Source organism: Brachionichthys hirsutus, chromosome 19 (genome assembly GCF_040956055.1).
Source record: "Brachionichthys hirsutus isolate HB-005 chromosome 19, CSIRO-AGI_Bhir_v1, whole genome shotgun sequence".
In the NCBI taxonomy this organism is placed as follows: domain Eukaryota; kingdom Metazoa; phylum Chordata; class Actinopteri; order Lophiiformes; family Brachionichthyidae; genus Brachionichthys; species Brachionichthys hirsutus.
The window spans coordinates 11,394,541-11,420,579 of NC_090915.1; the positions used below are offsets into that span (position 1 = coordinate 11,394,541).

A 26,039-nucleotide genomic window follows, 5' to 3' on the forward strand; every position below is an offset into this window, starting at 1 on the left:
AATAAACAACAGAATAGAAAAGTAAAATGCTCAGAGTTAAAAGCTCTGGAAAAGTCACAGAACTTGACTTATTGGCTCGGAACTACAAATCGACCACCCAAATGATGACAGCCGCCCGGAATGCATGAAGGGCCTCTGTCTGGGACACCCAACCACACGTCACCATTATCAGACGGCTCCATGTATTATATCATCTCATTTCATCTCTATTTATGCCATCTCATCTTAAACTGTTTGATCTCATCTCATCTTATAGCCGCACTGTTGGTGGCTGCAGATCTGCATATTACCGACGTGTTGGAGGCGAATCCGTGCTCTCCGAGCGCCCCTCTAGTGACAGTAGGACGTTAGGTCAGGTGACAAAATGTGATTAACGTGCTATACGATGGCTTTGGCTGCAGGTTGCCTCATTATGTTAGAGGTTAGGTCATTAGATATTGTGTGTATTTACTTTATGAACCTCCTAAACATATGAATTACGCGAGTCGTTTTCCTGGCTGCGATGCTATTTCTGAGCCTCACAGTCTGCTGGCTGAGCCCCACAGAAGGTCCGGGACCTTCCAGGGCATCAACACATCTGTGGCCCGTCTCAGAGGAGCTGCTGTTTACAGCCAAAACCCCTATCAAAAATACAACGATTATAAATCAGAGGTCTTGTTGTTGTTGTTTGGGACAGAGGAGGAAATGGATTATTCACTTTGAACAGAAAGGAAAAACAAGGACAGCCAATGCATTCCGAATCTAAAAGGTGTTAAACACTTCCAGATGGCTGCAGGAGATTATTGCAGCGACACACACACACACACCCGACACACACACACACACACTCGGGTAAACTGTGTAGTCGGACAGTCCAGAACCTTAAAGGGGATTCCGGTGCTTGTTTGTGTCCGATTATACAGCCTGTGTCTGTAGAACCGTACCGGGAGCAGGAAACACCTTCAGGCCGCCGGTGCCCTGCAGCTAAATGCACCATCAGAACGTTTTCTATTTAAGGAGCCTCGTTTACAGGCCGCTGGCAGCCGCAGGGCCGAAGTGTTGAGCTCCACACTGGGCCTATTGTTGCGTGAGTCCCACATGTGAATACTTCTGCTGGACCAGCCTCTCCATTGAAACAACAGAGCACCGCTGCTCTGCTTTACATCTCTGCACACCAGCAGAATCCAAGATCAACTGAGCGGCCAGCCACCTGGACAGACATGCAGAGTGCTGCAGCTCGATATTCAGCAGTCGCTCACACCGAAAGTCGAAATAAGTGAGCGTTATTTCATTTGGATTTGCACCTGTAAAATATTTCTGTCATAACAAGTCTGGTTTTGGTTTTTTTTTTTTAACCTTGAAATATTAAATAACCCACGTTCTTGTCAAACGGGGCAGCTCCCTCCATCGGAGCTGGTGTCAGGGTATTAGGTCAAGACATTGTTGAAACAAGACTTTTTTTGGGGGGGAGGGCGGTTCTCGCGGGAAATTTTAGACGCCAAACCTGAATTTCAGACTAAATATTAAAGGCGCTGAAATGTTAGGTTGCGTTTCATATGAAAGAGCCAGACAATTGAATCGTTTAAATACACAAGTTTCCATTTTATTAAATTCCATATTCACCAAATGCGCGTACATTTTACAGACAGTAGTTGTGTGCTACATCATACCCCACCCAGCCCCCCACTTCTTATACAAAATACACAATTAAGTTAGCAACACTTGTCCTCCTCAATTTATTTGTAGCATTTTAAGCCCGTGAACGAGATTTAATTCCAAAGATTTCCATTAACCAAGTAATTATTGATTGATTTATTACTACAAAAATCTTTCATTATGTATGAAAATATATATAAGCAGCATTTAAGTATAGGAATGATCATATATTTTAAATTTAATTTTTCCCATTAAAAAATATATAAAATAAATACTAATACACAAGTACCGGTATATAAATTGAAACTCTCTATGCAAATGAGGCGACCCCGAGATGCAGCACGAGGTTATCGACGGACTGATCTGGGAATAATAACAGTGAGTGAAGTGTGAAACATTTTAGTGGTGTGTTTTTGGAGGCCTCTCGGCACCTGGATGATCCGAAAGGCGGCCGTAAACAGCGCCGCTCAGCTCCCTGTCCATCAGCATAGCTCCGCTGGTGTCTGCAAAAAAAACAGGAAGCCATTTGTTAGCTTTTGCTCAAGCAGCCGTCACACAAAACAAACATCAAGTGGCTACCAAAGAAGGTGTTGTGCCTTGTAGTCGGGCCGCATAGCTCGATTGAAAATCAAACAAGAGACGGCTTGCGCAGGTCAAAACTGAGGATCACGACCAAATGTTTCCCAGCCATAAATAAATGTTGTTAGATATTAGATTTAATAAATTAACATAAAGAAATAAATACATTTTAATTTTAATTTTTTTTTACAAACTTACTGGCCAAGAGTCCAGGAAAACTAGCTAGTTAGGAAATCCACTGGAAAGCTGGAGCTGGAAAAAGAGAGAGGAAGATGTAAATGATGATCAGGAGCGAGTGCAAACTGTGTGTCTGATTATCTGCTACGTATTTGATCATCTCAGATTCGGGTTCAGTGGATTTACCTCGAGTGGGTAGCTGCTCCTCCGTCTTTCTTCCACCATTCCTCTGATTAAAATCCCTTCTGACAGGCTGGCGATTAACACTCGTTTGTGTTAGTCGGTGTTAGTAAAGGTTACCAGTCGGGTCTGCTAGTCGAGCTGAGCAGCGACTTATAAGCCGGCTCCTTTCTACAAAAGGCCCGCTGCGTTTACGGGGCCGTGAACGCCATTAAACGTCTACGCAGCAGAGGCACCTTTGAAGACGGGATGAAAAAGGAACAAATAGAAACATTCATTTTCTGTGATCACATGCAGCTTTTTTTTTTTTTTACCCGTGACGCAACCCGGGATGGAGGAATCCTTCCAGTGGCTTAATTGCTGAGGGCATGCGTGATTAGCTTGTTATGTAATTAAAAGAGGCCCAATATAACACTTGGAGTGATTTCCATAAGTACGTAGTTTGTGCCTCTTGGGACGCCGTAAAAACAATTTGTTTTTACAGCTGAGCGCCCAGTTAAGAACCATTAGAACCGTTGCAGGCCATTTCTGAGCACAGACGGCCATTAACACTTATTTAAAAATGTAATTACATAAAGTCAATTTGCTTTAAACTACGCAGCGCGTCAGGCACACTGTTGGAAGCTCTTCAACAGGAGGATAAGATTTTGGAGCAGACAGCAACACAACTCTTAACGATTGTCATTATTATTACTTATCATAGCACTAAATTATTATTTCTCACAAAGTTATTTCTACCGAGATTGGGTCGTAAATGTTTTTGCTTTCTTACGTAACTCCATGTGTTTCCACAGCACACAGCCGAATTCCCCCAGTGCGACCCACCCCCACAGTAAAATGTCCGACTGCACACCGAAACTCAATGAGCAGGCTTCTTTCACAAAATAGTGATTGCTTTAACTGTCGCGAGGCTTTAGTGATCCCACCTGATCTTGTCGGATGGAATATACATATAGAATGTAAAACATGAAACAACGCCGAGAGAACTTCACAGCTCAGAAATCACAATTCGCCTCAGAGGGATCGACGATCTTTAGACCATATGGAGCCTCGGTTTGGAAAAGGACAGAAAGACTTTTGAGTTGGAGCGAGGGAAGAAAGCCCTTCCTGTCACAGGGTATCGAGAAACGAGACCGTCCTGACCAATCAGGTGGCAGCAGACTATAGGGCCGCGTTGTCCTGACGCACGGGCTCCTCAGATGTTCTATTTAAAAGCTTCGCCTCAAAGGACTTCGCTTGCAGGCAGAGATGACTTCACATGATTGAGATCTTGGCAACATAAAGGTTTGCTCAGACACATTTTTCAGTGGAGAAAAAAAATCAAGCCAGACATCTTTGTGTTCATATAATAGGATTTATGTCAGCCTATAAACAAGAACGCAATCCTTTGAGAGGGGGGGGGGGTGAATTATTGAAATCAGTGGCATTTAGCTTTAATCCAGCGCAGAGAAAACCAACAGACTAATGACCATTAAGTATAATAAGTAACCGGCAGTAAAGCCTGTTTGGGGCCACTGCATGAGCTCATTTGGCAGCTTTTAAGCACACTTCACCGCTGCTTGAGCGCCGTCACCTGCTGAGCCGTTGCCTTGGCAACAATTGTGTAAATACCACAGTGGCACCTAAAGCAGCCAGACTCATAAATCTCGTCTCAAACATCACTCTTTCTCTGAGCGGAATGGAAACATCATCTAGAGCAGCGTTGGAGCTAAAAAAAACACAAAACAAAAGCAGCCGAAGACAAGCAGCAATCGCCGCGTTGATTTCAAACTCACCTGTAAATGAGGAAACTGGAGATGCCGAATATGATGAGCGCTAAGCCGGAGCCCACAGCTACGATGCCAAGAACTGGAAGATGACCTGGAAGCAGAAGGAGGATTCGGCGCTCAGTTGTCTCATGGGTTCTACAGATGTCCGCACGCCGCACTCGTAGCTTTGAAAAGGCAGCTGTGACTTCCTGAAGTGCAACGAGACCGTCTGAGCAGCCTGTCGGCCCGACGGCTTCCCGGCTGGGACGTTTCTGCCGAAGCTTAGACACCAATGAGACACATTTTAAGACAAGATAAAATAAGCTGAAGGTCATTTAAGGGAAGCAAGGTTTGAGCTGGAGTCAAAAAGGCTACAAAGGTAAAGAGAAGCAGCCAGCCTGTGGTTGCCTGGCAGCAGGGATGCACAAAAACCTGAAGGATGGATTTTAATTATTACCGGTACTCCATAGAAGTAAAGAATAATCCAAGGAACCCATAAGATCAGGGGTTCCCAACCGGGGGTGCAAGGGAACTGTTTAGGAGGGGGTGCGAATTTTTAATGGTTAAACATTTACATGTATTTATTATTTTTGCTAATATCTTTAAACTTAAGTTTAAATAAACGTATTGCTCAAATTTAGTATAACGTGCATTATTCGGCTTCATATGAGATATTACTTTTGTAGGGGGAGAGAGAAGACACTAAAGGTTCTCTAGGGGTGCGAGGAGGACAAAAGGATGTTAATGGAAAATTCAATGACATAACGAACTAGGAAAGCTGGATCTACACCGTCCACATGGTGATCTGGATCATCATCAAAAGGTTCTAGATTGTTCTTGATATCTTTAGACACCAAGCATGAAAAGTAAAAGTGAATCAGAGTTGATTCTTCTTCTGATTTTTGAATCCATAAATGGCTTTTAATGTTAAAATGCAATCATTTTTACTGACTCCATTCTGGATCTGATCCGGATGAAAGTCGGTGACAGTGCTGCAAATCACGCTACAGCACGGTGGCACATTCATCATCTGTTCCTGGTAACATCCCCAACATTTCCTGAAAATGTAATCAAAACCTTTTCAGTTTTCTTGCTAACAGATCTTCAGGTGTCGAATTGGATGCATCTTTAAAATGTAATGTTAAATCCACCACAAGTGAAATCAAAATATCAAAATAATTAATAATCAAACCAAAGCAATTCTCAATTCCAGTGGTAAGTTTTCATTCTCTGGCGTGATATTATGAGGGTTTTATTTGTTCATGACCAATTATTTGGTCAGGAACAAAAATATAGGACATTTATTCTGATGCAATCATGTTAAAATAAGGCTTATTAAATGCATTACATGTTTTGCTCGTGAAAACAATGCACAAACATGCAACAGCATGAGCTGCCCATGATCATTCCTCCTATTCTTGTTGCGTGTTATTAGACTTGTCAGGCTGGCAGTAATTACACCTTTGAGCTTTTCTGCATTCGCTTCTTTATTTGTGAAATGACAGGGTTTGCTATTTGTTCTCCGGAGCATGGAATTTGAATGATGTCATCCTCTTCCCGAGATACCTGCGGATCTGATGTTGGAGCGGACCAGCTGCCAGCTGATGAGACGCTGATGTGGGGCTTTGATATGTTTCATGACATTCCCTTTCTTAGTTTGTCAAGCAAGAATTTGGAATGGCGACACCCTGTAGAGGTAAATGTAATGAACGGGTGCCTAATATCTGCCAATCCTATTCCAAATCAAGAGAGGAGGGGGGGGGGGGGGGGATCTGCCCTGAATAGAGGAACAATTTCACTTGGCGTCCAGAATCCTTATTTTGCTGGAGAAGTAAAAGCATCAGATCCAGACCGTGGCGTGAGGGTTCAGTGCGTCGTTACAAAGCATCAGAGGCCAGAGCTTTCGTACCGTCATTGCAGGAGGGGTCGTCTGAGGAAAACACACAGGGGGGGTTGTCCAGTGGCGGCTCCCCCTTGGGCCAGTTGATCTTCTCTGTCTGCGACCAATTGATCTCTTTGGTGGTGCCGTTGTAGTACGCGACGATCTGCAGACACAGCAGAGGATGCTCGTTGAAACAGAAGAAAACACAAACGACTTCCTGAATACTTTCATCCAGTGCGACCAAAGTTGATGACCTCATGTACGCAATAAGAGACACGGCGGCACCATCTGCCCCAGAGGGTAGAGAGGTCCTACGGGCATCACGCAAGGCACTAACGGCCGAATGCAGAGAGATAATTACCACAAGAGGACAATAAAAATAAAATAAATCAATAAAATAAAAAGGCGTAAGCTCATCGTGGACAGCGACCCCCCATGAGCGCTTTCACTGCTCCGATATGGAGCATATATATCATCAAATCCTAAACCGTCAAACTTAAAACACAGGAGAACTTTAATCGAACTATAACGCAACCAAGCAAACGTTTCATTATCACGGTCGTCTCGAGAACACAAACCCTTCACCTGCTTGTAAAATAGGATCATGAGATTAAAATGTGGCGTTTATTCATTCCCCCTCAGAAATAAAATCCTTTTCCATTACGGTTCACCGTATCACACCCCAGAGGTGATTAGCTTTTGATTTATATTGCAATAAAAAAGGTTTTAAAAACAGGATATGTTGCTAAATGTGAAGCGCTCAAGCTAATGGAGCTAATGTAGAAACGTGTTTCTACATTCAGGCGTCATTAAAGTCCATTTTAAAATATGAATGTGTTACATTTTGCAATACCCCCCTCCCCTTATTTCTTCATTCTCAAGTTGGCAACCCTAGCTAATAGGATAGATAGCATAAAAACCCACTTCTATATAAGTTATAAATGTATGACTGGAATGTCAGTGAGTGGAGAAGAGACCTCCAGCAAGGCTGAACAGGCCTGCGCATGTTGGTTCACCTCATAATAGAAAAATAACAGGAAAAGAAAGTGGCCTGACAGCGTGAATGATTGATCATGAACCACAGAGAGTCAGGAATAGTAAATATGGAAGACACGATGATATTTTACTCTGAGCTAGACACATTACATCCGCTCAATTACAGATGTAAATAATTTAACACAAATATTTTAGATGCAACATATCTGGATTATTTTCATGGAAAAAGATCTTTCCTGAGACATAAATGCTGCAAATACCTCAATAATCTCATAATACAATAGAAAATGCAAATAAAAATAAAGATTTTAATCCAGAAAATGTTCATTTAGAGTGCTAAAGTCAGACAACAAAGTGGATCCGTACAGGCATCAAGTTGTGACGAGTGCTGACTGGCTTATTTTGAACGGCTACTTACAATATCTAGGATATCAACACAATATTCTGCTTTTCTTTTCTGTAATTTTGCCAAACACCAGCTGTCTCGTCATTTGAATATTAAAAGAGAAAAAGTAGAGAAACTTCTGGAAGGTAAAAAAAAGACACGATGACGACAAACAAAAGATATGAATTCATTTAACGTCATTTTGATGGAGGGAAATTTTTACGTTGAAAATAAAGTTCTTTATTACATTCAGCCGGCAAAAAGCTGAAACCGATCTGAGATGTTTCCAAGCCAAGCCGCTTGCTACTCGGCTCCATCGCCATATGAAGCGACCAATTAGAAGCCACAGATGACATCAGGAAATCACATTTGACAGTCTCTGAGGACTGCTACGAAATTCTTGCTGAAGTTAAATCTAGCCAAATCAGAGAAGAAAGACACACTGGAGAGTTCACCGCAGGGTTTCCAGAGCACAACATGGACGAATGTTTTCATCGCTCTGCGAGGACAAGCTGAGGTTCTATGCATCTTATCATTAGAGGAGCGAGGACCCTGGACATCTCCCAGATAGTTATAACCTTTATATTCAAAGTCCAGTCCAAATATATATATATATTACTTTGATTAAATTCATCAAATTCATTAGGAGCAGTAAAATATTACAGATTTTACCACACATGAAAAGCTTTGTGGAAAAACGACAATAAAAAAAAAAGATATTCCTCATTTCCTCATCAGCCCTGTTCATTCGGTGAAAATGATCTTGTCAATGACTTAATAATCAAATGAGAGGCTAACAAAGGCAGATCCTCCACCAAACATCATTACGATGATGATGATGATGATGATGATGATGATGATGAAACACAGTTTGATAGCAGAGCAATATTATGTTGCTATATAGAGCATCTGTTCAGGCTGGACACTGAACCTCCATTCAAGACTCTTTATGCTGATATGATGTTTAAAATGTGGGAATTCTGACTTCTGTTAAATAAACAAAAGATGCTTTTATTTTGTGGGTTGTTAATTGGGGCTGTAATTATGATTATTTTGTTCTTATTTTTTTATCATCTAACCAGCAATAGAACAATAACAAGAAATGAGGAGAAGAGGAAGCCAGTGAGCAGCACTATTATTAGCACAGGTGGACACAAACACTGGTTCCTCACGCTGCCTCACAGCCCTTAGAGTTTGGTGCCTCTATCGGACAGGTTCAAGTCCATCATTAAATCTCAGATTATTTTAATCCCGTGACATAATTTGTGAATTTAAAATGATGACATATATTCTGAATTTTGCTATTCTGCCTTCAAAAACGTTGAATGCAGAATATCATTCAAAGATTCGGCTATTTATCCCGACGAAGTCGCTAACCTCCGTCCGTTACTCGCTCTTTTCATTTAGACGACGATACATCCCGACAACAGTAAATTCAGAATAGGAATATGCCAGAAGCCAATGACGGTAGTTAAGTGAAGTCATTAAATATATTGTCTTTCTGGTGGCTTTAACAATCACAATCCCAGAAATCCCAGTGACGAAAAGCAGCACTTACCCCATACTCTCCTGTCTCCTGATCGGTCATCGCCCACAGGTTCACGTCTATATTCCTGGCATTTTTGTGGTCTGTGGTGACGAGTCCTGTCACTCCTGAGAACACATGAAAGGACTGTTCCAGACTCCAGAGGGCGTCATGTCATGTAATGAGACCCTTATTACAAACTCGAGAGAGCTCTTTAGAGACATCATAAACCCGAGCTGCTTGCCTCCCACTGTGTAGATTTTGCTTTGCAGATTTTATGCACGCTCATTTTTCAAACTCATTCAAACTCACTTTCCCCATGTTTCTACACTATTTTGGTGGTTTTTGGTCACGACCAACCCAAAAACAGCAAAATAAACCATCAATTGAATCCTGCATGTTTTGCGTAGTTCTGTAATCTCCGACTGAAACGCGTCTGGACAAAATCTCTCCTGTGATGTCACAGAGGGGGGAACATACACAAGATGTGCGTGCACATGCATGCACATGCATGCACATTCATTGCGAGCACGCGTGCACCTTAGTCTCAAACCTAGTTTCGCTTGCGTTGCTTTTCTGCAGAGCTGTTTGAGACAGAAATGTCCTGCAGCATCTGTTTGCTATTTTGACCAAAGACCGTCACAGATTTTTCTATAAGTTTCTGGGAACTGCATTAACTTGTGGAAAAAGCGTATAAGATGTGATCTTTAAGTCGACACCGAAGCACTGTGATTATTTTCAAAATCGCGCTGAGCGAAATCTCCCTCATCAATCCGTTTAAGCTGCAGCAACAGACTCCCCATTGTTCTCCTCCTCCCAGGGCGAGGTGAGCGCAGCCAGAAGGACGTGTTGAGCACCCGCACCTGGACCATTAACCGGACTGTTGTGTGATAACTGTACAGGCAGGGTCTTTGTTTTTTTAACAGTCGCATGGTCCTGATGCAAGTCCACTGAGGAACGCTGAGACGGTGCAGACTTCTGCGTATTTATATAAACTCTATTCTGATTTATGGAGCTGATCTTCGACACGTTCACTCACCCCAGAATCTTTGGTTCTGCGTCCTCGTCGTGATGCCGATGCCATCGTTCTGGGCTCCGCCCTCCGCCAACGTCTCCTCCAAAGCCTTGGCGTAAAGCACGAAACCGTCGTAGAAGCTGCCAGCGATGTAGTCCATCTGCAGCAGGAGCGAAAAAGAACATTAGAAGCAGCAGCAGCCGAAAGAATCAGTGCAACACATGTGCAACGCTGAACCGTAATGATGGAATAAAAGCGGAAGAAAACGTATTAATCACGAGCGTCACTGTCAATATCATTCATCATTAACTGCTGGCAATGGCAGAACACCGTGGGGGGGGGGGGGTCCTTCTGCATGGAACAACCTATGAAAGATTAAAGAGGCTGCTGAGAACACGAGGCGTTCACGGCGACAGCTCACCAGTGACGGCTCCAAATGGACCCCAAAGTCCCTCTGAGCTTTGGCATGGAGTCTCCTCTGGAAGTCTTTGTACTCAGGATTGTCAGGAGGCCGGTACGTTATGATGAAAACAGACTGGAGGAACACATGCATGTGAAGAATGGTGCATATGAGGAATGTCAAATAGCAAAAAAAGAGTCAAGAGTCTTTTTTGCTTGTAGAGTTGCGTCGGCACGCAGCCTATGAGGAATGAGGCTCGACACGAAAACAACTTTAAGTCCGACAAATGGTAAAATCCTAATTCTCCGGATGTTTTCCATTATATTTTAAACATTTTCCAAGTTTGACGTGAATTGCTATATTGAATTGAGTATTAGGCCCAATTTGTATTCCGTGAGCCGTTCCCCTTCCAAACTTTGTGAACACTGATAAAAGAGAATTGTAGAGAAGCAGTGTGACATTTAGGAAGATAAATCAGCCTGCTGGCGCATCTCTGCTCGCTGTCCTGTGTGTCAGAGCACTTATTTGTCCTGTGAAAATACATCTCGTGCATTAATGTCATGCCAGCATTTGTCTCTCTTAAGTGTTTGAACGCACTGAGGGGGTTCTAGGCCAGCCATTGGCCCGAAAACAACGATATAAGCTTCTCTCCTATATGTCATTATCATAAAAGCTTCTCCGGACTCTGGTTTGCTGCAATAGACGTCCCAGAACTGTGATGTTTCATGTATATTAAAATAAAAAAAAGACATGAAACAAGCACAAAAGAGTGCAAGAGTGGCTTTCAAGCAGCAGCTCTGCAGCTCATTGGCTGAGACCCTGGCAGGTGTATAATACAACAGCACAACAGGCAGATGAAAAGTCCTTTAAACTGAGCTTGTGAATACTGAGCCAGTACATGCATCCAGCGCCTGATTCTTTTAAATGGTTGAAATGGAAGTTCCACACTGCATATGTACGTCGTGTTCCGTGTTCGCCGCACCTTAAAGGCCGCGATGGGATCGGCCCAATCTGCGTCTGCGTTCTGCCACGGTTTGTGATCCGTCAAGCTCTCAGCGTACACGTCCAGATAGAAGATGGCGTAGTTTTCCGGGTCCTGGATCTCACTTTGGAACAGTTTCATGATGTTCAGGAAGGTGTCCAGCGGACCGCAGATGTAGACAACTGCAGGCAAGAGGAAGAGAAGGTGTGTTTTAGTGTCAAATATCGCTTTTCTTGTTGGGAGAGTCTCTGGATTGAAGCGTCACGTGCAAATCTCTGCATTATTTTGTATCCTCAAACAGAAAATCACAAAGTCAAGTTGATCTGTGTTCCATTTTTTCTTTTTTTTTAGATAAACATGACTTTTAGATCTCAATATTAGATGAAAGGGTTAATGGATGGAGATTTGTTTTGCAGCAAAACCCTTGGAAGACACGTCACGTAGTCTCCATGGAAAAATTGGAGACCGTATTGACACCACAGGACTTGAAACAATGCACTGGTATTCTTTTTGCGTGTGTGTTTACATCTGTTTTTTAGCAGCCTGTTTATTTCTAGTTTAAACAGGGAGCCTCAGCTGATTATGTACATTCAAAACAACGCATCGGTGAATAAATGCCACATGTAGGGCTGCACGTGCATGTAAACCGTCTGCAGTGCATCATGCATCATCATGCTCATATGTCCAATTCAAACCCGGATCAGTGTTTCACACCGTCTTCCGCAGCACACGCAAACATGAATCAGTTCGACGATAAAGGGTTCAGGTTCAGAGGACGCCTCAGTCTGGCACGACTGAAGAGAGGAGCCTGCCTCCAGTAAGAGGAAGAGCAGCGGCCCAGGACAGCACTGAACAGCACCCATTTAGTGATGCCCTTATAGATCACAGGGGCAGCACGATGGGGCGGATACCCGCTTTGTATTTGTTGGTATCATCATTCAAAAAAAAACACTAGATGGAATTCCACAAAACCAGGTGGAATGCATTATTATATTTTGGGATGCATAGAGTTAAATTGAGTTAAAAACAACACGTAAACTTAATTACCAAAATAAATGAGCTCGCCAGCATAATGTCTGCGTAGCGGACGTAGAGCTCCTGGACCTGCTGAGGCTTTACGTGATACAAAAACAAAAATGACTTGTTTGGTATACGAGCGGTTCCAGATTGTTTCCAGGAGCAGGATCCGATCTGCTCCTGCTCAAATCTCTGCAGAAGAGCAAAGCTCCTTCTTTTATAACTGGTCCTAATGTCGGTCCTAAAGCCGGTCTTCAGTTGGGTGAATTATTTCATACACTAAAGCCTCATCTTTGTGCCACCAAACGAGGTGAGATAGTCGTTAGAGTGGCTGAAATGACTCGTTTCTATACGGTGAGGCAAAAGAAACGTCAAGAACCACTGAGAATATTTTTCTTTTTTGAAAATTGAAAAGTTTCATTTTCTCTCACTTGAGCCTGATCTGACTGTAGATTAAAACTCCCAAACATTTTATTTTGTATCATTAAATCTCACCTATAATAAAGTAGCTATTGATGAGGGATGTCGAGCTCCGTGAGCATTTCATCATCAATAGCAGTGCAAGGGAACAAAGCTATGGATATAATCTAATGAACTCATGAGAATAATATCCTGCGAGCCAAACACGGACCATGATTTGTGTCGGGTCCATCCACGATGCAGAATTTATCTTTTGATAAAATACCGCTGCATCCTGAGCTGGATATTAAATCACAACGCATTGTGCAGTCCTGAGTCGTATAAAAACACAAACAAATACATCGATGCTGAATCTTGACAACATTACTAACAAGAATCCTTTTTCCGATTGGCTGGCAGGCATCTTTATTCCGTGTTTATTATTCTTACACGATTTAAGGTTGGAATTGTTATTTGTGTGTGACATAACCTGCCACGCTTGTCTCTGCGGTGAGAGCGAGAATCCAGATGATCTATTTTCACTGATATTGATATCAGTTAACTGTTCACTCTCCTTCAGCCGCACCAGAGCGGGAAATATTCACTACTGCCGTCGCTTCACAATACAAGCATTCACCTGGTGAAACACCAGCAGGCCTTTATTGTGAAGGACTCACAGGAAATGGAATGTATCTGCTACTGAAGCTGGCTTCCATATGATTGTTCAGGGTCATGTTTTCACTAGTTGGATGGTTGGTTGGTTGGTTTTAAGTAGCAGTAGAGCCAGAAGCTACAGACCAGATCTCCATCCATCTGTTCCTTTCACATCTGCTGTGAGTCTTGATAGAAGGATGGAGCCAGGATTCTGACTGCACAGAAACTACTGAAGGTATCTACAAAAAAAAATAAAAAATGGGGGGGGGGGGGGGAGTGGTCAAACAAGCAAAATGGACTTGTTAAGACCGTTTAGCCTGTGTGCGATTCTTATTCGGGCACGTTTAAAATCGTTACTGTTTGATTGGTGAATTGGGGCAGAATCCAAAAGCAACACGCTGACGCCTTCCGGGTGGGATGATGGTGGATTTCCGATCATGAAACCGGTCCTGCCCGTAAAGCTCTCACATAGAGGCCCGTCATCCTGGTCTTTGTCCTTTCCTTCACGCTATGATCCGTCTGGGGCAGTTTGAGCGGAATCCATGAAAGCACCGTGCAGCTTCTCAAACACTCTGCTGCACAGCGGTGCAACCTGGGCTTCATGGTGAAGAGGCGCTGCCGCTCGCCGCTGGGCGACACAAAGCCCCCCCCCCGCGTTGCATCAATGCCAGAGTGTCACAGGGTAGTGCAATAAAATATATTCATATTAGACCGCATGCACGAACGCAGAGCAGACACGTAGGCGGTGTTCTAGTTGCTGTTCAGACCTTTACACATGGAATTATTTTTTTTTTATTCCCTCAGGGGAACAGCTTTTCCTCTTGCTGTGTTACTTTATTGAACTTTTAAAAATCTGTTTTTGAGATTGACCCCATTTCTTTATATTAAATTACTAAAACAAGCAGGGGAAAGGGCAGCCCGATGTCTTGTCACAAGTTCCCAGGGCATATTTAAAGTCTGTATTTTGTGCACAGACTGAATTTATGGAGATCAAGGTCCCTGCGTTCCGACGTGACACTTTAGCCTTCGGTAAATGAAAATGAACACAAGGATCCTAACTGAGGTGTGATAGCGGAAGCATGTAGCCATGGTTACTGAAAGCATGCTGCTATGCCGCATTGCCGTTTCTCAGACCTGTAGACTCGAAGCAAAGCTGTGAAGTGAAGTGAAGGACTTCTGGCTCATTTGCAATTAATAAATCTATCCAAAAAAAACCAACAAATTTTACAAATGTAAAATCTGAATATACAAAATGCAGTTTGACCGTTTGTCAGAGAGATTCACAAAGGAGAAATACTGATGAACGGAAGCAGAACCAAAGGCACGTGATTGTGTTTTCCAGAATGAGGAATTCTGGGAATTGGAGGTGATGGTGGCAGTGATCGCTGGGCCAGCGGGCAAAGCTCCGATGAGGCGTAGCTTCCTGTTAAAAGCCGCTCCTTTCATTCCCGCCTTGGCTCAGCCACTTGGAGTTTGAACCCCTTCAGGTGACATGATGGAGCCAAAAGGCCGGAGGTTATCTTCTGGAAGAGAAGGGAGCTAACGGGCCCCGGCGAGACCGTTAGCCCCCCTGACCTCCAGTTTGCTGTGGCGCTCCATAATTCATCTGGACAGGGGGAATGTTTGGCAGCGTGCACTCTCCACCTTTGCATCTTCTGCAACGCCCTTTCATGACCTTTCCATGGTTTTTAATGGTTTTTAAATGGTTCCCATAACAACTAATTAGAAGATTTGAATCTCACAGTGCCAGAAACAGAAGTATACTGTAGTAATAAAATGTTACTGCCTCTGAGATGTTCAAGCATGTTCCAAAAGCTATTCCACCCAAAAGTTCCCAAACAGCATTGAGAGATAAATATTTTACAACACGCTCACAAACTCTCGTCTATCAGGATCAGATTCTTGACGCTCTTTCCAAAGAGCGATACAGAAAATAGAAGCGTGCCGAAGCCGACAGGAAAAATTCAACATTGTAGGTCAATTTTCCTTTCATTGCCGGTTGCAGATTTTCCACAACTCGTTTCTTTTTCAATTAAAGATCACATATTATCAGAGGTGGGAGGAAGTCATTGTCGTCAAGTCCCGAGTCAAGACTGACAAGTCTCAAGTCGAGTCGCAAGTCCTACACTTTGAGTTATAATAAATTAAATTTACACAGACCTTCTAAAATCTGGATTTATTTATCAAGTCAAACGATTGAAACGAGTTTCATCGAACGTTGCAAGAAAACTAGTGCCGACATTTTCCACAAGGTATCACAGTTTACAGACACTGTCTGCAGGACAGCGTCCCTCATTTCTGTCTCAGACAGATGCTGCAGGACAGCGTCCCTCATTTGTCTCAAACAGATGCTGCAGGACAGCGTCCCTCATTTGTCTCAAACAGATGCTGCAGGACAGCGTCCCTCATTCCTGTCTCACACAGATGCTGCAGGACACACACCTACACCTACCCCACACACCATGTGTGTTCTCTCTCTCCCCCCCTCTCCCCCCCTCCCTCGCCCCCCCCCCCCCCCCCTGCCCACAGCCTTGACATTCCTCTGAAATGACTCCCTTCTCCCTGCACCTATCCCAACTTCAGTTTGACCTCTTTAGATAGTTACCAGACGTTTTCCACAATAATGTCCCAAATGAAAACCCTTGAGGGTCTCCTCGATGCCCTGTAATACATGCTACTGTGTGACTGTACTTGTACTGTAATACATGCTACTGTGTGACTGTACTTGTACTGTAATACATGCTACTGTGTGACTGTACTTGTACTGTAATACATGCTACTGTGTGACTGTACTTGTACTGTAATACATACTACTGTGTGACTGTACTTGTACTGTAATACATGCTACTGTGTGACTGTACTTGTACTGTAATACATGCTACTGTGTGACTTTATTTGTACTGTAATACATACTACTGTGTGACTTTATTTGTACTGTAATACATACTACTGTGTGACTGTACTTGTACTGTAATACATGCTACTGTGTGACTGTACTTGTACTGTAATACATGCTACTGTGTGGCTGTACTTGTACTCTAACATTCTATCTAATAAATATATTCATCATCATCCAACTGTTCCATCTGAGGAGCTAAAGCTATTTCATTGAGTTCAATAGTTCAGCATCCATCTGGAGGAAACGTTCCTCTCCTTGTGTTTAGAGCAGCTGGTGATCTGCTCCAGGTGTTAACTAACACATAACCACTTTACGCATTTTGCTTTAGGTTGAACGTCACATGCCTAAATCTGGCCGTGCGTAAAGGACGCAGAGACCCGCAGACCTGGAGGACTTACTTCTCCCTCGCTCCTTCATGAAGGCGATCAGCTCTCTGTCGTACTTGGAGTCGTCCTCGTACGGCTGCGCCTCCACCGTGATGTTCATCTCGTCCTTCAGGTTCAGGTAGATGCCCTCCGAGAGGAAGTAGTGCGGCCGGTCGTCCTGGCGCAGGTCGTGGAAGATCACCACGGCGCGGGACGTCCAGTTGAAGTGCGTGTGCAGGACGTTGGCGAAGTCCCCCAGCTTGGTGGTGGACGGGCCGCTGCGCACGATCGTCCGGTATTCCTCCCTCTTGTCGAAGCCGTACGCGGGCCCTCCGGCGGTGATCAGCGGGAGCTTCCAGTGGGACGCGAACCGCCCCACGGACGCGAGCGGGTACACGCACCCGGGGCCGAAGAACGCGTCCGGGCGCATGTAAAGCTTCGCGTCCACGGCCACCACTTGCGCGCGGCTCTCTGCGCACGAGCCCGCGGCTGGATCCTCGGTGCTGTAGTTCAGGATATGGATGGAGCGGCCGCGCAGGAGCCCGTGTTTCCCGTGGAGGTCCTCGTGCGCCATGAGGATGGCGGGGAAGACGCGCGGCAGAGCCCACGGGTACTTGTGGTGATTGTCTGGGAGCATCACCGCCACCGTGATGTTACCTGTGCAGCCGGGGGGGAGGCAGCAGGACAGCGCCGCGAGCAGGACGCACCCCAGCGCGCCGCCGCGCCCCATGTCGCGTCCCGGATGAGAGCGCGCCGCTGGGGACAGGAGAGACACGCACGGCCGTGGCGCCCTGACGCCTCACCATAAGTGTCCGTCCTTACGCGCCGCTTCCTTCCCTTCACTCTCAAAAGTCACAGAAAGTCGGTGACGGCATCGTCCCGTTCCGCCTGTCCGGCTGTGCCGTGCGTCATGCGCCCGCGTCCCCGCTGCGTAAATCCACGTCCACTGAAGTTCCTTTCCTTCCCGGCGCGACGCGCTCCTCTCACTGATCCGTCTCTGACTGATCGCATCCATCCAGATGACTTCGCTCCACCAGAGCAGCCCTCTGTGACGCGCGGGGGGGGGGGGGGCGCCCCCTCCAAGATAAGCCCCTTTCCATTCATCTGCTGACCGCTGACGTTAAAATGGTTATTACTTTATTACTTTAACACAACTTCCCGTTTTAAATACTATTTAGATTATATTTTTAATTACTTTCCATTTCGAACGACAGTCATAGTTTAGTCATCATTTTCTCTCCAGAAACAGAAGCATGTGGAACAAGTTCACCCCAACCGGAGCGCAAAGCGCGACGTTAAACCTGAAAATATTTGAGCGTCGTTTTTTATTTATGAACTAACTTCTCTCAGCGGACGTGAGTCGCCCCCTGCTGGACACTGCGGAGAGCGCAGCGTGGAAAGCAAAAACTCCGATACTTTGTTGCTGTTCAGTTTCAAGCTTCCCTTAATGTTAGTTCACTGATTCAGTCTTTATAATCCACCCAATTCGAATTTATTTCTCTAACTAAATCTTACATTTTGTCATAAAATAATTTTCCCCATCTTCAAACATGTCCGGAGTGGATTCTCATGTCGTCATGGAGAAACGTGATCGCTGCAGCCCGATCAGTCCCGGTGGACGGATGCTAAAGACCGCGTTTCTGCAGGACGTTTGCAGATCAGCCACTTATTCAAGAGCACCTTCAACAGCTTATAAAATCCTCCTCCACCAAAGATTATGAACGAGTTCGGAGTTTGGCGCATTTGATTTTAGTTTAGAGTCCGTTTGTTTCATAAAATACAAAGGAGACAGTTGGATTCATTGAAAAATGAAAATGGAGAATGTCCTAATTTTTGAAAAGTTCTACTTGTACAAGTGTTTTTATTCTTAGTCCGTCTCTGAATGCAGGGAAGCCAAATAGGTCACATCGACTAAATCCGTCAGACTTGAGTTCAGAGCTTCTCTCTGGGAATAACTCCGAGTCCATTATCAGGAATCCGGCAGCCGTTTGGACTTCTTCTCCTTAAATCTGATACAAAGTAGATCTTTCTTTGGAAAACGTCGAGCAGCGACAGCTTGAACATTTCCTCAGACACTCGGCCGTTGTTTCAACACACAAGAGGCTAAAAGGTTTTTAACAGGCTGCAGTGCTGCGTCATCTGTCAGTGCGCGCACACACACACACACACACACACACACACACAATGAAGAGTGGGATGGAAGCGCTCCGCTTGTATTTCTGTAGGAATGATTTATTCATTCAGACATGCATTCTGTAAATCACATGATTTAGAAGAAAATGATTGTTTTCATATAATTCTAATCCCAGCAACACGCAGGAAACAAATTCCATCTGGGAAACCCGACAAGACCGTCGGACAGGTTTTACATCCTCAGCGTCAAAAGCTTGAACAGAAACACGTCCTCCATACGTTTGACGTCCCTCCGTGCTGCTTCTGAGCTGCTCGAGCCGACGCCCTCTTTGCTGGAGCGGTTCTCCTTCACGCCTTCAGCCAGCTGAGCAGCTGCGGCGTGAAGTAGGTGATGATGATGTCAGCGCCTGCGTCCCAGAACACGAGAGAACCGTCAGCGATCGATCAGATCACATCGCGAGCCGGATTTGTACTTGTTGCATTCCAACATAAACTAAAGCAGCCCCCCCCCCCGGATCCCTTCTGGGTCATCACCGGAGCGGTTTTCCTCTCACCTGCCCGGCGGAAGGCGGTCATGGCCTCCATCACCGCTGCCCTCAGGTCAAAGGCTCCGGCCTGCGCTCCGTGCCACATCATGGCAAACTCCCCCGACACGTTGTACACAGCCAGGGGGTGCGAGGGGAACTGGAGGGACGACACGGACGCCATTGATCACTGATCAGCTGCTGCTTCTGGACTTCTCTCGACGTTCTTCAGCCACAGACCTTGTCTTTGACCTCTCTCACGATGTCCAGGTACGGCAGGCCCGGCTTCACCATCAGCATGTCGGCGCCTTCCCTCACGTCTCGCTCCTGCGCCCGACGAACAACGGTGAGACCTCACGGCGGCCCCCGAAAGCTGAAACCGGAAACCGGCGGAAAGCGACTCACCACGGCTCGGAGGGCGAGGCCTCTGGCTCCGGGGGGCAGCTGATAGCAGCGCCGGTCGCCGAACGCGGGTTTGGACTGCGCAGCATCTCTGTGAGTGCAAACACGGGGCGCGCTTTAACGAAGCCTTCGCTGCTGCAGGTTTCACGCAGCAACGACGTCATTCCTCTCAGCCGAGAAGGTTTCCGCTAAACTAAATATCGAATTTGGAGGTTTCTTTTGTTGTTTTTTTAAATCAGAAGATGGACAAGTTTTGTAATATGGTTTTATTTCTAATGTTCTACGAAGTGAAATGACGGTAACCAAGCAACGCAGAACCTGCTCACCTGAAGGGGCCGTAATAGCAAGAGGCAAACTTTGCACTGTAGCTCAGCACTGAAGCCTGCAGAGACAAAAGACAATGAGTGTGCGCTTAATCTCACGCACACACACACACACACACACACACACACACACGCACACACGCACACACACACACGCGCACAATCCTGTTCTAAATACCACAGAACCACGCTTATTAATGCACAGCTATTTAGGCGAAAGGTGCAACAGCTGCTTCAGGAAATTCACCCGCCCATTTTTTTAAATCCCATGTTGCATGCATTTCCTGTTCGGCAGGAACCAATGAGATCTCGCGATGAACACCACAATGACGTTTGCAGCCAAAAGCTGGGCGGGCGTCTTTTGTGCCTCGCCTTGTTTCCCAGGCCGTTGGATGTCAGCGCTTGTTTTATGGCTCGGACCCTTCCATCCATCATGTCAGAGGGAGCGATGATGTGACAGCCTGCACGGCGAGACCACGGCATTAGAGTTCCCTACGGAACGTCTGAAAAAGCTCATTTGCCCCCGTTGATGTTGAAAAATGTAATTAAAATAAGCGCTTCTTTCATAAAGAACAAACCGGCCCGAGCGTAGGCCAGCGCCACCTCGGCCAGGCGGAGGCAGCTGGCGTCGTTGTTCAGAGTCCCGTCCTCGTTCAGGATACCTAAAGGGGAAATATCAGACAATAAAATCTGAATCCTTTTGTCCCTTTAAAGCTCTTTGAAGCGACATGGAACCGACCGCAGTGTCCGTGTGACGTGTAGGGACACAAGCAGACGTCGCACGCCACCAGCAGCTCCGGGAACAAAGACCGGATCTTCTTCACCGCCAGGACAGCCGGCGTCTCGTCTGCGTCGGCACCGGACCCCGTGTCATCCTGGGGGGGGGGGGAAAGACACGTTCTACGACTACAGACATGGATCTGGTTCCACAGAGCAGAAGGGGACTGGCTAACAGCCCCCCCTGCTGTCCCATTAGTCTTTCGGGTTGACGTGTCTCCGTCCACGTTTGAGTTCTAATCTACCTTTTCCATTTTGGAAGGAACGCCAAATATCAGCACGCATCTCAAGCCGTCCTCCACTAGCGGCCTCAGCGTGCGCTCCAGCGCGTTCACCCCGTACCTAATGCAAGGAAGACACGGAGGAACGTCGCCTGAAGTGGCCGTTCAGGACACGCAGAAGAAACGCAGAAAAAGGAGCGTTCTGATGAAGAATAAAGGTAAACAGAGACATTTAAACGAGGGGCTTCAGAAGCCGAGCGCAGATCAGTCCCAGAGCTCTGGAACAGAAGCCTAACGGACTCGCTTCTTATCTCCGTCCAGGTCCAGGTCCAGGTCCAGGTCCACCCCGCCCCCCCCTGTTATCTGAGGACAACACCCACAGTGGGTTCCACCGCTGCTTCTAAATACACACTTACAGTCACTCTTGCCAACTGAAGAGAAAGGAGTTAAGTCAGCGATACGCTCCATTGCTCCCTCGCCACCGTGTAGTTTATGGGATGGCGATGACGGGCTCTTACCTGGCCTGTCCTGGCAGGCTGCTGATTGGCTCCACCGCATCGGCACTGTCTCTGCAGGAGAGGGACAAGATTAGAGACCAAGTCGATCTCAGCTTCGCATCAAAAATAAAATGGCCGATATTGCATTTCTCGTGGTCGTCCTGAGACACCTGAACTCTGTGACATCATCACACCTCCTGCATTGCTCTTCCCCTGCCCTTTCATGCGACTGTAATTTGACACAAAAGAGATATCACTTACGTGACAAAGATCGGGTAGATGAGATTGTCAGCTCGCAAGTCAGCAGAGCAAGTCTGCCAGAATCGGAGCGTCGGGTGGAAATAGCCGCCGTGGAGAATGGACTCCGCCGGCGTCTGCATCTTCTCCCTGAGGCAGAGACGACATCGGTGATGGGACAGGAAGCCGCGCTCAGATCTTCATCCAAGCGCGGTCAGCGTTAAAACTGGCCAAGCACGCGTGAAGCGGCTTCTCTAAACAGCCCGAGGCCGCCGCCCCCCCCCTCGCTGGTGAGAAGCTTCTGCACGCGTGTGATGGGAAAACACACGACATTCGTCCTGCATGAATAATCAATGAATAATAAACGTAGAGCATGTTCAGGACAGAATGAAGCTGGGTGCATGTCAGCATCCATATTTACTGATTAAGTGTTAAAGCATTACTTCTCATTGTGCGTTTTGTTTTTTACAAATATCTGGATTTACAAAATACTGATTCACTTATTTATTTTTGTTTCAATGAAGCGCAATGATTTGATAATTTTTATTTCTCATTCAATGCAAAGCAGAAAACACGAAACTACAACCGGACGACAAATCAGCGTGTGTATTTTGTATGCATTACACTCGTAGTGTTATGTTATATTTAAACCAGTCTGCCCACGTGATACTTAAATAGATAAAGTACATTTGCATTTTTTTATACTGGCAGTGATGAAATTAAGCATTCGTGCTAACTTTACAACTAATATTGCCTTTCCGAAACGAACAAAAGGTTTAGTAGTAATGCTAAAGAAACAACGTCATCTCGTCTGATCTCAGTATTCAGGTCGAGGGAAATGACGAAGCGCAAACGAAGAGTTAACTAAACTTCAGAAGAATCTCTGAAGTCCGTCGATTCTTCGTTAGCTCTTCGTGAATATAATCTTCAGAATATATAAATACGGTTCGTGTACTTACCCGCACCCAGTTTACTCAGAGTAGTACACTCAGTGTACTCCTGAAGTCCTCAGTCAGAATGTCCCTCACGCGAAGCAGGTTTATTCTTTATACTTATTGCGACATTACGGTGCGCTACCGCCACCTACGGACTGGAGTCTGAACTACACGAGGAAACACCAATTTTGTATATCCAACTTGTAATTATATGTAAATGGTGGACTGTGTTTCTTGTTATTCAACTCTAGCATATGCACGTGAATGCTACTTGGAAAAAAATAAAAATCATTTTGCACAAAAAACGATACTCTATAGAAATAAACCCGTACAACCCGTTTGCTGTTCTCGCGACGGCTTTCAGACAGGAAGCGGATAAAGGAAGTCATCTCAGCCACAATGCTAGCGGTTTGTTAGCCTTCAGTGCTGGCGTTCTATCGTCCAAATACGAGCAGAAGAAAACAATTATCGGTTATTAAGTAAAAAGTGATCACAAAAAAAAACGATGTTACATTCCGTTACTTGCGTGAAATGCTGTGTCACGTCTCTGGTAAGCTAGCTTCGTGCTAAAGGTTCTTGGCGTAAACGTGTCTCTTGTAATTGTAGATCTGCGTGACGTAAATATTGTATGATGTCACCGCTTACCGGTATCAGCAGGCCTCTAATTTAGGTTATTGATGCTAATACTCGACTGACAATTCAATAGAACTTGTGTTTAGCTGGGAATCACTGCCGTCTTCGCTAGCCTCCTTCTGAAACGGGTTGCGACCGGGACCCTGCTCCCACGGCGTCGGGCTGTATGCTAAATCGATCCTCTGTGCTGCCAGATATTACTCATCGTGATTAATTACTCTAAAGTTGCATTTTCTTTATCATACACATGCAAGGCTGTCCAGAGGCGCTGAGACTGGGAGCACCTTCTGCAGCTCCCCAGGCCGTCCTCAAAGTGGATTTGAAGATGTAGCCACGAATGAAAACCCCACAGCTGATCCCTTTGACCTTTGACTTTATGGTCTTGCTGCTGCATAATCAGTAACTTCCCACCAACAAACTGGAGCCGTTTTAGCCCGGACCAGGGTTGCTATCCACCGTCATCCATCCCTGGCTGAGGCCCCTGATCTGGTCACGATGCTGTTCTCCCTGAGGGAGCTCGTCCAGTGGCTCGGCTTTGCCACCTTTGAACTCTTCCTCCACCTTCTCGCTTTGCTGATCTTCAGCATGCTAGTTGCGCTGCGAGCTGACATGTTCGCCCCCACGCTGAGCTGGTGGCTAGTTTTCGCCCCACTTTTTGCCGCCGACGGCCTGAGCACCTACTTCACGGCCATTGTGTCCATCCGCCTCTACCAGGAGAACGAGAAGCGCCTGGCGGTGCTGCGGCTGCTCTGGGTGCTGACCGTGCTCAGCCTGAAGCTGGTGTGCGAGGTGCTGCTGTGCCAGAAGCTGGCCGAGCAGGAGCAAGCCAGAGACCTGCTGTTCGGCCTCATCGTCTCGCCGCTCTTCATCTTGCTGCAGCTGCTGATGATACGAGCTTGTCGTGTGAACTGAGAAGCGGTCGGTGATTGTTGCTCGCGCTGCGCTTACGACGGGAAAGGACGAGGAGCTCCGAGAATCAGCCGGCATAACAATGATGTCATCTTGCTTTTGTCTTGTGGTCTCCTTTGTTGTGGCCAGCAGTTGTTTTTCATGCACAAGAATCCAGTTGTCTATCATTTTTCTTTTCTTATAGTTTTAAAATAAAAATATATTTTACGACTCGCTTAACCCTTGTGTTGCCCTTCAGGAAGATAACATGCCCACCTGCCATTTGGTCAGATTTAAATGTCGCTGTTTTATTTAGCGCTTTTCTGGGCACCCAAAGGCGCTTTACGTTGCGCTTTATTCATTCGCTCCATACTCGGTGGCGGTGAAGCTACTGCCCGCCCAACCAGCTGCGCCACGTCGCTCCTGTTCTCAGAATCTTTCAGGTGACTCGTGGTGTTGAACTTTTGACATGGATTTCAGGATTTTAACCCCTTCCAAGCCATTTTTATCACATCTGGGTACTAAAGAGTCATGGATAAGATAAAAATGCATTACAGGATCAAATTTTGGATTTTTGTGGTGAGAGTTGGGATCTTCAAAATTAGCCCACTTACCAAACCAGATCATAGAGAGTGTAACGTTTGTTACACAGTCAAAGTTGAGACTTTGACATTTCACCCAGAATGACCCCGCCCCACCAAAAATCCACGTTTGATTTCCTGTGAGTGAGTTTTCTGAAATGGATAAAAGTCTCCAAGGGTGGCACGAGGGTTAATTAAGAATTCATTTTAAGAGGATTTGGTATTGCTTCGTTCTAAAAGTCACCTGTGGGACTCCTGCAGCATCCTGTAATTGATCATTTCTGGATTGGTGTTTTTGTCTACACACCGTATATACGCTTACAAAGCACTGAGACGTTACTGCTGAAGTCCAGTGTTATTCTAAATTACTTGGTGGCAATGGTTAGAGGGGCGATGTTTCCTGATTCAACAAAACAATGTCTCAAATGCACCAAACTGGTTCCAGGAAGCATCCGTCTTCACAGTTTTGTGTTTTTGAGATGGACATATCCGTGAATGGCTGTTTGTTCAGCAGTTCTTGGCTCCGTCTCCCCCAGATTTTATGGCATTTTAAATTTGAGTGATTTAAATAGTCAGAGTAATACAATACATGGGACATGGTATTCCTTTTTGTATTGTGCAATACAGTGCATCATAGAGAACGAGCCACAAGGGGAAAAATGTATTAGAGTTATGTTCCAATAGACGTGCACACAAATATAAAATGTCATAGAACTTGTGAGGGGGGGTAAGGAACTGTTTCAGAACAAATGCAATGAGCAAACAAGCCTCATGGCTAGCTGCAGAGGGAGGCATTGCTCGCCAAAACCATTTAATAAGGTTTATTTCCTTGTGTTTGATGCTTGCTGCTGGGAATGTTGTCCCCTCCTCAACCTGATGTATCGCGTAATGTGATTTTAAATAAGTGGACACGTTTCCCCAAGATATTGCTGTTTATTTATACAAGATGTATTAAATCTTTGTTTACCATACCATGTGTGTGGACTGCTTGTATTTTTGGCAGAGGTAATTCCTGGTCAATAATGTATGTAATCTTTATAACTTCATAAA

The 26,039-nt window shown here is 45.4% G+C and overlaps 3 protein-coding genes across 4 annotated transcripts in view; 1 reads left to right on the forward strand and 2 right to left on the reverse strand.

The window, feature by feature from the left end:
* Positions 1-17,574, reverse strand: part of npr2 (natriuretic peptide receptor 2) — a 41,186-nt gene extending 23,612 nt beyond the window's left edge. Inside the window, exons 1-7 of the mRNA XM_068752649.1 lie at positions 16,872-17,574; positions 11,505-11,686; positions 10,544-10,657; positions 10,147-10,282; positions 9,141-9,235; positions 6,229-6,364; positions 4,347-4,431 (exon numbers count right to left, since the gene is read on the reverse strand). Of these exons, the coding sequence (XP_068608750.1) occupies positions 4,347-4,431; positions 6,229-6,364; positions 9,141-9,235; positions 10,147-10,282; positions 10,544-10,657; positions 11,505-11,686; positions 16,872-17,568 (1,445 nt within the window). The 5' untranslated portion in view covers positions 17,569-17,574. The remainder of the gene's footprint in view (positions 1-4,346; positions 4,432-6,228; positions 6,365-9,140; positions 9,236-10,146; positions 10,283-10,543; positions 10,658-11,504; positions 11,687-16,871) is intronic.
* A 1,479-nt stretch (positions 17,575-19,053) lies between these two features.
* alad (aminolevulinate dehydratase) lies at positions 19,054-22,997 on the reverse strand. The gene is made up of 12 exons (XM_068752800.1): positions 22,912-22,997; positions 21,977-22,102; positions 21,737-21,787; positions 21,243-21,339; positions 20,960-21,095; positions 20,799-20,882; positions 20,593-20,681; positions 20,224-20,279; positions 19,901-19,988; positions 19,736-19,822; positions 19,526-19,655; positions 19,054-19,378 (listed from the first exon to the last, which is right to left on the reverse strand). The coding sequence occupies exons 2-12, from the start codon at positions 22,093-22,095 to the stop codon at positions 19,320-19,322; spliced, it is 996 nt and encodes a 331-aa protein (XP_068608901.1). The 5' UTR covers positions 22,096-22,102; positions 22,912-22,997; the 3' UTR covers positions 19,054-19,319.
* Positions 22,998-23,265: 268 nt separating this feature from the next.
* Positions 23,266-24,648, forward strand: tmem203 (transmembrane protein 203). 2 transcript variants are annotated; one of them, XM_068753282.1, is made up of 2 exons: positions 23,266-23,295; positions 23,775-24,648. In XM_068753282.1, exon 2 carries the CDS (start codon positions 24,016-24,018, stop codon positions 24,430-24,432), a length of 417 nt encoding a protein of 138 aa, XP_068609383.1. In that variant the 5' UTR covers positions 23,266-23,295; positions 23,775-24,015; the 3' UTR covers positions 24,433-24,648. The 2 variants fall into 2 exon arrangements, with proteins under 2 accessions (XP_068609383.1, XP_068609381.1); XM_068753280.1 differs by having other exon boundaries at positions 23,282-23,437.
* Positions 24,649-26,039: the final 1,391 nt, after the last annotated feature.